Source organism: Nelumbo nucifera, chromosome 4 (genome assembly GCF_055504915.1).
Source record: "Nelumbo nucifera cultivar China Antique chromosome 4, China Antique-T2T, whole genome shotgun sequence".
In the NCBI taxonomy this organism is placed as follows: Eukaryota; Viridiplantae; Streptophyta; class Magnoliopsida; order Proteales; family Nelumbonaceae; genus Nelumbo; species Nelumbo nucifera.
Window position 1 is genome coordinate 30,159,715 of NC_142652.1, and position 10,305 is coordinate 30,170,019.

Here is a 10,305-nt window from a genome sequence, read left to right on the forward strand (position 1 = left end):
TTCAAGATTAAGCATGAGAACATCACTAAAATGCAGCCCTCAACAACAACCCTGAAATTGAAATAGGTAGAAGGAAAAAACAGTAGAAGAAATAAGAATGTAGAATGCAAATGGAAGGTGAACTTTTAGTTCTTGGTAAGGAAATCCAAATTTTCTTTGTTCCGGAACGATCCTAACTAGGTAATTTGCTAGAAAAAATAGACCACAATCGTCGTCTGGTGAGTGGGAGATGACTAGGCATCAAGGATGTGGTCGCACTTTTCTACTCGAGCTTGAGGAGCTTGGGCTGAACATACTTTTCTGCAAAGGTTTCTAAGAAACTGAGAAACTCGAGTTTGAAGGGAAAGATTTTCTTTCTCTGTGTGTTCTTTCAACCGAACATTACAAGATATATATAGAGGTAGAGTTAGCTCCCTCTTGCGATTAGGATACAAACTCCTACATGAACAATGAAAACCAAAACAAAGAACAACTAAGATACATACACTAGATAGGACTCATATAACAAGAAGGATAAAGCTATGCTAAGAAGGTGCGGGCTCAATACCCCCCCTCAAGTTGGAGCATGTAAACGGGAAATGCCCAACTTGGCAAGAAGATGCTCGAATGGTTGCCTGCCCAGGGCCTTCGTAAATATAATAGCAAGTTGCTCGGAAGTCCTAAAGTAGGAAGGCCGTATATTCCCATTCTGAATTTCATTGCGGACAAAGTGACAGTCTACTTCAATGTGTTTAGTCCTCTCATGGAAGACCGGATTCGCAACGATATGCAAGGCTGCTTGACTATCACCGTGTAATCGCATAGGATCAAGATGACTAACTCCTAATGAATGCAACAACCCTTTTAACCATTTCAATTCACATGCAGTTGTTGCCATAGACCCGTATTCTGCCTCAGTCGATGATCTGGATACTGTAAGTTGCTTCTTTGTCTTCCATGAGATAGGTGCTTGTCCCAATAATACAAAGTATCCAGTGAGAGAGCGTCGTGTCAGTGGACACCCGACTCAGTCAGAATCACAGTAAGCATACAACCGAAGATCACTGTCAGTCGGAAGGAAAATTCCTTGTCCCGGGTTACCTTTCAAATATCGCACCACACGTAAAGCCGCCTCCCAGTGTTCTTCACGGGGGTTCTACATAAATTGAGCAAGCACATGTACACAGTAGGACAATTCAGGACGGGTAATGGTTAAGTAAATTAAACGACCTACAATCCTCCTGTAACTCTCTGGTTTCATCATCAGAGGACCATCTGCCAGAGCTAGTTTATGATTTTGTTCCAAGGGAAGTCCAGTTGGCTTAGATCCTAGCAATCCAGTTTCTGATATGATATCCAAAGCATACTTCCGCTGACAAAGAACAATACCTTTCTGGCTTCTGGCGACCTCCACTCCTAAAAAATACTTAAAACCTCCCAAGTCTTTCATGTGGAAGCATTGGCTCAGATACTTCTTGAATCTCCGTATGGCATTGCCATTATTTCCAGAGGTGACAAGATCATCCACATACACCAAGATGTTCAACTGTTCCTGCTTCCGTTGAAGTGTAAACAAGGAGTAATCAGATTGTGACTGGATAAAGCCATACTGTTTTAAGGCTGTCGTTAGTTTAGCAAACCAGCAACGAGGGGCCTGCTTCAAACCATAAAGCGACTTGTGCAGCTTGCACACCTTCCCAGGTAGTCTTGAAGCAAATTCAGGGGGCATCTTCGTATACACTTCTTCTTGCAGATCTCCGTGAAGGAACGCGTTCTGCACATCCATCTGATGCAGTTCCCGGTTTTTAGTCGCAACTACTGCAAGGAATGTGCGGACTGTAACCATCTTTGCCACAGGTGCAAATGTTTCATTGTAGTCTATCCCTTCAACCTGTTTGTTTCCGAATATCACCAAACGCGCCTTGTGCCGCTCTATTGTGCCATATGAGTGGTACTTTAAGAGCCTTTTTCCCTGGCGGTAAGTCCACCACTGTCCAGGTTCTGTTGTTTTCTAAGGCTTCAATAGCTCTGGGGCTCATGATTAGCTGTGACAGTTGCTAAGAAAGAGCGATGTTGCAAAGAGAATTTATCACAATTCACATAATGTGTTATAGGATAGGGAGTACCTGAGGAGTGAAATTGGCGAGATGAACTAGCAGAAGGGCTCAGACTGTGGTCAAAACACCATGTGGTGTGTATGACGTAATCCTTGAGATGGGTGGAAGGATGCTTCACTCTATGGCCTCGTCCAAGTTGCTCATTCCCTGCATTCATTTCTACCATAGAACCCCCCTTACTTCATGCTCCCCTTCATTATTTTCATTCCTGTCGCCTTGATCTGTCTCTCTTATGATCTCACGAGTACCATTACCCCTTCCTCTCTCACTATCCTCTTCGCCATACTCTTCAGTCTCCTCCTGGTCATAAGCAAGATTACCATCATCGGGTTTGCATTCGACTTGTTTTTCTTCAATAGCATAAGGAAATTCAGTTTCTGAAAACATCACATCCCTAGAAACAAAGTATTCATTATTTTCTAAGTCATAAACTCTCCATCCCTTCTTGCCAAAGGGGTATCCCAAAATGACACAACGTCTGGCTCTACTGGCAAACTTGTCTTTGGTCCGATTCAGGTTTCGTGCATAACACAAACATCCAAATGTGCGTATATGTTTGTAGCTTGGTTTCTCCCCATACAACATCTCATACGGTGATTTACCCAAAAGGAGAGTGGAGGGGGTCCTGTTGATCAGATAACCGGCTATCATAACACATTCTCCCCAAATCTCAATAGGGAGATTGGCCTGAAAACTAAGAGCTCTGGCAACATTTAGTATATGTCTATACTTTCTCTCGACACGTCCATTCTGCTGCGGTGTTTCAACACATGAGGTCTGATGTATTATACCTTGTTCAGAAAAATATTCCTTCAAGCAAGTAAATTCAGTACCATTGTCGCTTCTAACTATCTTTACCAATTTTTCATATTGGCATTTTACCATAGTGAAGAAGTTCCGCAGTGTTTTTCCTACTTCACTTTTGTCATTAAGTAAGAATACCCAAACGGCTCTTGAGAAGTCATCAACCACGGTCAAAAAATACGGGGCACCACAAGACGCCCGTACCGAGTACGGACCCATAAATCACAACGAATCAAATCGAAAGTCCCTTTAGCATTGTTTTCACTAGAATCAAACGCACCTCTTGTCTGTTTGGCTTTTGAACAAACACCACATATCCTATTTCTACTGTCACATCTAATGTTCAAATCAGGAAGAAGTTTAATTACTTTCTCAGAGGGATGACCCATTCTCTTATGCCATAACTCGTATGAAGCTTCAACCTTTGCTTTGTGAACTTTGCTTGAGTGTGCACATTTGAAACAGTAGAGCCCTCCACGTAGTTCACCCGCACCAATCACCATCTTCGAAGTGCGGTCCTGTATAACACAAAATTTATTAGTGAATTGGATATTACAATTTGACTCTTCTAATAATTGCGACACAGATATCAAGTTACAATTTAAACGAGGAACATAAAGCACATCTGTAAGCTTCATGTGCTCATTCAAAATGGCGATCCCTTTCTTTATTGCCATGACATGCTTTCCATCGGGCAATCCAACCTAACAACCGGTCACAGTCTCAGTATTACACAAGAGGTTCAGGTTTCCTGTCATATGGTGCAAAGCTCCTGTATCAATTATCCAATTCATACCTGTCAAGTTCTCGGTTGTGCTGGGTTTGCAAGAATTCAACAGATTAAGGAAAGTGGACCACTGGTCATTAGTCAATCCATCGAACGCAGTGCGATCTCCCTCTATCGCGTGGGTCGGTTCAGAAGTTTGCCCTACCGCTTGTGCAGCATTCGCTCTCTGTCCGCCTCCACGTCCACAACCAGATTTACCTTGTGTTCCCCGGCATCGAGCTTTCCCACTCCCAGTAGATCTCGGCCGGTCTCCCCACCAATCCGGGTAGCCGATAAGTTGGAAGCAACTCTCGGCCTCATGTCCTATTCGTCCGCAGTTGGTGCACACTCCAGATTTCTCTTTTGTATCGTGTCCCGTTCTTTTTGTGCCACCTTGTGCTTGCACAGCAAAGCTCATCGCCTCTTTTCTTTCTTCTTTGCTGCGGGTCATGGTTCTCAGCCGCTCCTCTTGTATCACCATGGCATAGGCTTTGTTCAAATTTGGCAGCGGATCGATGCCCTGAATATTAGAACGCACTGTTCCATATACTGAGTCATCCAAGCCCATTAGAAACTGATGAACTCTTTCTTCTTCTCGTCTCTTCTCCAGTTTTGCAGCGATGTTGCAGTTGCAGCCTGCACAGACGCATGCCGGAATTTGCTCATAATTAGCAAGTTCTTCCCATATTTGCTTCAGTTTGCCATAATATGCCACGATTGGGAGACCGGCCTATTTGCTGGTCGCAAGATCTACCTTGAGTTGCTGAATTCTTGGCCCATTGCCCACTGAAAACCGTTCTTTGATGTCGTCCCACAAGTCCTTCACAGCCTCCATGTATGTGACTGTAGAGCGTAAGGCTTGGTTTTATCGTGTTGAGGATCCATGAAACCAGCATCGAGTTTACAGTCCACCAGTCTTCCAACTCTGGTGAATCATCCGCGGGCTGAGATATAGTTCCATTGAGAAATCCGATTTTCTTCTTGGCTCGGAGTGATTCGTATTGCTCGAGCCCATTCCTCGTAGTTATCTCCTTTCAATTGGACTTGGGTAATTATATTACCCAGGTTGTCGTTGGCCGCCAGGTAGTATGGCGAGACTACCTTTCTGCTTCCGCCCTCACCTTCATTCTGCTTCTCTCTTCCATCCACCATGATCGATCGGCCAAAGCAAGATGTTTCCTTCTTGATTTTAGCGAAGAACAACTACAGGCTTTGACTAACTGTTGAGAAGAGAACCCTGCAGAATCCTCAGAGATCCGCTTCACGAGCAATGATCGAAAAAAACAAATATCGCAACCTCCAGTTTTGACGATCGAAAGAAGGTAGAGTTCTGCAAACTCTTTAGCGATCTGCTCCACGAATAGAGGTTAAAGAAGATCGAACGAGCAAGTTCAGAAGGCGGTGCGAAAGTCGAACGAACCGCACTCTGATACCATGAGAAACTGAGAAACTCGAGTTTGAAGGGAAAGATTTTCTTTCTCTGTGTGTTCTTTCAACTGAACATTACAAGATATATATAGAGGTAGAGTTAGCTCCCTCTTGCGATTAGGATACAAACTCCTACATGAACAATGAAATCCAAAACAAAGAACAACTAAGATACATACACCAGATAGGACTCATACAGCAAGAAGGATAAAGCTACGCTAAGAAAGCGCGGGCTCAATAGTTTCCAGAATGTGGTCATATTGGCCATGTAGAGAGCGTTCAAGAGTGGTGGTGGGTGGTGGGGTTGGCGAGAGTGTTGATGGGTCAGGTTTGTCTGAGGGCAGGAGACGTTGCAGCTTGAGTTGTTTCTCATTGAAGACTTCCCACCACTTGCCAAGGCGCTTGGTGGTGCGACTGAGGACTTTGGAGGCGATTTTCTTCCACTTGTTGCCATACTTGGCTTGGAGAGAAATGACGAGGTTATGTTCTTCTAGGGTCAAGGAGCCTTTCTTGATACCAGGTTTGAGACAGTTCTTCGGGTTGCCAATGTTGCTGCTCTTTCATCTCCTAACCAACATATCTCTTGCTGTTGCAGCTTCTTCTCTTCTGAAGAAGATGAAGATAACAGTTCACCATCTAAACTTACATTTTTTTCTTTCTTTTTTCATTTCCTTTTATCTGATGTAGAATTGGAAGTATGGGCTTTAAACTTTGGAGTTAAATCAAGAAGGTCGAGACATGAGAGAGAAAGAGAGAAGTGATGAGATAGTGGCCAGGGCAACAAAGTGAGATGGGACAGAGGAGGCGTCAAAAGGGATGGGAAAGCCGGAAAGACGGGACGAGAGATGAATGATCAGGTATTGTATTTTCAAATAGGTCAGATGAATGAGGTCTAAGGGTAAAAATGTATTTCTACACAATTTCCGTCTTGGTCATTAACGGAAGGGAGGTATTTGTTGATTTTTTTAAAAAATAGAGGGGAGGTTTTTGCTAAAGTGAAATTATAAGGGAGGTTTTTATGATTGTCCGAAACTTCAAGTGAGGTTTTTGTATTTTACCCATATATTAATCACACTAAAATTAAGGTTAAAATAGTTACAAATAATATATACATACTTAATATATGTATATTTTAATGGTATATAAAAAATATATTACAATTAATATAGCAGGATGGATATATATCATACAATTTTATTGACAATGCTTCAATCAAAATTCTAAGACATATATTATATGGATTATTACAAATTAATTAACATTCTCATTTAAAAGGTAAAAGTTACAAACATTGGACAGTTGAAGAGAGATTTAAAAGTGATTTTATTTATTAGAGAGACTGATAATAGATTTTATTAGGAGGTCCATGTGACAATTGAGATAAAGAAGACTCTGACCTCCCTCTTTTCTCTATATAATATAGATATATAGATTAATATGAAAATTGCAAATTAGGAAAATGAATGTATAGGAGGTCCAGTAGAGGTATCAACTGTCAAACAGCTTGGGTCCATGCATACACAGACCCAGGCCTGGACCTTAGCCATTTTACCAAAGACAGATTGCCCAAGGAAAATTCTTAGAGTAGATTCTAGAATATCAAGAAAAGTCGGAGAAATGTTCAAAGACTATTTCTGGGTGCTTCTGGTGTTATATTGGTGCTTAGCGTTTACTAGGCTTTATATGGACAGTTTTGATTTTCGGGACCATCTGGAGTCCTTGGAGTTAATTAACGATCCCATTTTCTTGAGCTTGCAGACATAGAAAGTTTAATTTAGGAGGCATTCTGGAATTGTTTTTCTTGTTGTGAATTAAAAAAGATAAATCAAAACCACCTAATTTGAAAATAAATTACTTCTTAAAACAAAAATGCAGAAAACATGTTCCTGTTTGTATATTCTTGCATTTCTGGTTTAAAGAGCATTTATTAATCTGGTCATTTAATATCGTATTCCACAGATCTGATCATATAGTATCTATACTATGAAGTTTGTTTTTGTTTTAAAAAACTGGAGAATCCAATTAAATGACCAGATGCTAAGAATGGAAATAAAAAATTAAATACCACAGCCATTCAGGCTCCACCAGAACTCACATGTTCTAGTTGCAGATGGAAATAAAAAATACAGGCCCCCCAGCAATGGAAATCAAGAAGTAGTTCATATGATGTGTTATGAATTTATTTCCATCGCTGGCCTCTTTGTGTTTGATTGGGAGATAAGAATGGAATGATAATGCTGCCAGGGTCCATCATAAGTTATATAGGTATGAAGTGTTCGACGTTATTCCTCTACATTTCTGAATTCTGAAACAGTAAGGAAACAAACCCAAGCAACATTTAAACAAACTCCGCCCCATGGTATTTTATTTAGAAAGATCATAAAGAGCTTAGATTGACAGGGCAATCGATCTATCAAGCCCAAATGGCATCAATTAATCAATCACGCTTTAGTTCCGCTTCAAAATAACAAGCAGGTCAATTGCCCATCCGTCAGAGTTGATGAAGATGGAAGACATGGCAGATTTCTCTGCGAACCGGTGGAACAGCTCATCTATGATCTCGGTTCCGAAGTGTTCTCTGATGGGTCCCTCCAAAGTAGCTCTCATGTGCGACAAACAAAGTTTGGCATTATATGCAGCGTCATGAGTCATTGGACGATTCAGTGCCTCCATTCCCTCAACGCTGAAACACCCATTTCTTTCTATCAAAGCCTCCAACTCCTTGGGCGATGTGGCGTAGAGGGGCAAATTGAAGGAGTCCACTTTGTCTTCACTCATTAATCCCTGAAACAAAATGAAACCTTCACATAAATGAAGAGAGAGAGAGAGAGAATTGTGGCAAAATGGGTTGATCTTCCCTTACCATCTTGGCCATATCCAGGAAGCAAGATCCCAAGAGGTCCATCACTGCACCAAAAGTGGATTGAGACACAGGGGTTTCATTAGGGAGGGCTGGGATTATAATGGTCATCAAGCCTCCAGAGACCATCTCTTGGGCCCTAGCATCAAGAAAGGACTGAATGTCCTTGGAGAACTGAGCAGAATAAGCCTCTAAGACTTCATTAGGGGCACTTGCGTAATGCACTCTTCCTTGATTCCATGCAGGAGAGCTTTTGTCCACCACTTGTGGTGGTACTCTGGAGATCCAATGGAGTGCATACGAGGAGTGTACAAAATGAACGGAAGCCTTGGGAAATAGCCGGCCGTGAAAGGAACCAGGCACACCCACTACATAGTATGGCATTTCGGGAGAAAGGGATTCGAAGAGTTTGTTGAAATCATTGGAGGAGTGGTCATTGAAGAGAACTTGAAATTCGGGAACGTCAGAACTGAATGTTCCTTGAGACTTGTACTTGAGCACTACAGCTTCTATTATGTTCTGCACTGCGATGAAGGTGTTGGGTCCAAACGAGCAGCCCAAGTCTGCGATTGTGAAGGTCTTCAAAGAAGAAGGGAGATGTTTGATGTCAAGCTTCTCGGCGATTGCTGCCTGAATCTTCGCCTTTGTGCTGTCAACTCCCTCTTTCTGCAAATTAAAGCAGTAGAAGATAATATTATTTCATTTGGAGAAGACAAGCTAAATGCGATACTAGACACGAAACAGGTCTGACGACCCATATACCAGCACAATAAGCAGCTCCGTTGAAGCTTTTTCCCTTTGGGCTGTGAGGATTACCTGGTAGGTCGAATTGTGGGCATAGCTGTAAGGCCCGTTTCCACCGTTCATGGGAAATGCTTCACTGGTCTGCTTTGCCATGTGTGTGTGTGGGTGAGAAAGGTTCCTTTTTAAGAAGAGGAACTCGAGAAAAATTGTAACTATATGTACAACGACTCAAGGACAAGGCCGATGAGGGAATCGGTCTATGTGCCACCAATTTAGACCCAATATATATATATATATATATATATATATATATATATATATATATAATATTTTCAGCAGGTTTATTATAATTGGGTCCATTGGATCAGGCCCAATTGTCCCGAAAACCGATTAATTCTATTGTGGTCTAAAATTATGATTTGATTGAGCCCGGATCTCCTACCTAAGAGAATCCTGCTTACAGTTATTGCATTCACACATAGAGAATATCTTATCCTCTGCATAGTATTATGTATGGGGAGATGTTCCCAATTCACGGGGGTGGTGTATTATGGATAGGCATGGATAGAATTCTCGTGAACAGGAGAGACGGAAACGATTTGATATTCTACCCTGTCCTAGCTAAACCTGACCCGTTGACAACTCTATACATTGGGGCTTCCCAAGCCTTGTCGGATTTGTTCACTCAATTTGTTTGCTCACTTCAAGGGTTGCATTTGATACATTTGTCAATTTCTATCTAAAACGGTTTTGAATTGATCAATACAAATTGATGAAAAATATGTATTGACATCACCTATGATATTCATTTCAATTAGAAATTATAAATATAATTGACCAAAACCCAAAGAGTTTGATAAGTAGAAACAGCAATATTACCAAACACAACCGTCATGAGTTCCTAGCTAACTTAACTAACACCGTTCATTTCTTTCGCTCATGTGAGGACCACTAAGCATTATCAGGGTTATTCCTTGGGTGACGATCGATTAGGCTCTACGTGGATTGGGCATGGGCTGGATCAAGATTCAAGAATTCGAAGGTAGACCTGGTAAGAAAGCTATATAAAATAAACACTAGATCCAACTTCCAAGCAAAAATGGCTGACACTGACTGATCTATTGTAATAAAGAAGAAAATGGCAGATGTTATAAATTAAAGCTAAGATTTTATATGGAAACTATTTGCAGATATAAGGATGCATTTGCTGGCTTTGCATAGTTGGAGTAGTAGGTACTGATGTTTTGTTTGTTTCTATTGCATAATTATATTGTTGCAGGAGACGTGAAGTTTTTACCTAATTTAATACTCAATATGTTTGCATGCATGTATCCGATCGATTCTAGGTAACATAAACATGAACAGTTCACGAAGAAAGTAGCATTCTGAGTTTTTATTTCTCTGAGCAGGAACCACCCAGTTTTTATCACCTCTTGACACATATATCAGAGATGGGTCGTCTAGTAATGATTGAATTAGCTGAGCAGGTCTAGTTACTTGTCAGTTTAACTAATGACTAAACAATAGCTAATGCTTATTTTGAAGTACTACTTCACCCCTTAATGTTCACCTCACTATATAACTACATTGTCTAAGAAATTCAGTTC

The 10,305-nt window shown here is 41.2% G+C and overlaps 2 protein-coding genes across 2 annotated transcripts; both read right to left on the reverse strand.

Moving 5' to 3' along the window:
• Positions 1-1,006: 1,006 nt before the first annotated feature.
• LOC148792123 (uncharacterized) lies at positions 1,007-5,548 on the reverse strand. Its single transcript, XM_088903727.1, has 10 exons — positions 5,292-5,548; positions 5,100-5,226; positions 4,788-5,015; positions 4,421-4,610; positions 3,620-4,302; positions 3,181-3,418; positions 2,345-2,473; positions 2,106-2,243; positions 1,214-1,980; positions 1,007-1,135 (listed from the first exon to the last, which is right to left on the reverse strand). The coding sequence occupies exons 1-10, from the start codon at positions 5,546-5,548 to the stop codon at positions 1,007-1,009; spliced, it is 2,886 nt and encodes a 961-aa protein (XP_088759853.1).
• A 1,808-nt stretch (positions 5,549-7,356) lies between these two features.
• Positions 7,357-8,957, reverse strand: LOC104587743 (loganic acid O-methyltransferase-like). The gene is made up of 3 exons (XM_010245462.2): positions 8,771-8,957; positions 7,958-8,620; positions 7,357-7,878 (listed from the first exon to the last, which is right to left on the reverse strand). The coding sequence occupies exons 1-3, from the start codon at positions 8,849-8,851 to the stop codon at positions 7,543-7,545; spliced, it is 1,080 nt and encodes a 359-aa protein (XP_010243764.1). The 5' UTR covers positions 8,852-8,957; the 3' UTR covers positions 7,357-7,542.
• Positions 8,958-10,305: the final 1,348 nt, after the last annotated feature.

What these genes read in the sequence shown, in the direction of transcription:
- LOC104587743 (XM_010245462.2), bottom strand. Translation starts at nt 8,851, where the DNA reads ATGGCAAAGCAGACCAGTGAAGCATTTCCCATGAACGGTGGAAACGGG. An exon ending in CCCACAATTCGACCTACCAG is followed by an intron (nt 8,621 to 8,770) that starts GTAATCCTCACA and finishes TTTAATTTGCAG; the next exon opens with AAAGAGGGAGTTGACAGCAC. An exon ending in TCCTGGATATGGCCAAGATG is followed by an intron (nt 7,879 to 7,957) that starts GTAAGGGAAGAT and finishes ATTTTGTTTCAG; the next exon opens with GGATTAATGAGTGAAGACAA.
- LOC148792123 (XM_088903727.1), bottom strand. Translation starts at nt 5,548, where the DNA reads ATGGCAACAAGTGGAAGAAAATCGCCTCCAAAGTCCTCAGTCGCACCA. An exon ending in TCTTGTGTAATACTGAGACT is followed by an intron (nt 3,419 to 3,619) that starts GTGACCGGTTGT and finishes TGTGTTATACAG; the next exon opens with GACCGCACTTCGAAGATGGT. An exon ending in CAGAGAGTTACAGGAGGATT is followed by an intron (nt 1,136 to 1,213) that starts GTAGGTCGTTTA and finishes CAATTTATGTAG; the next exon opens with AACCCCCGTGAAGAACACTG.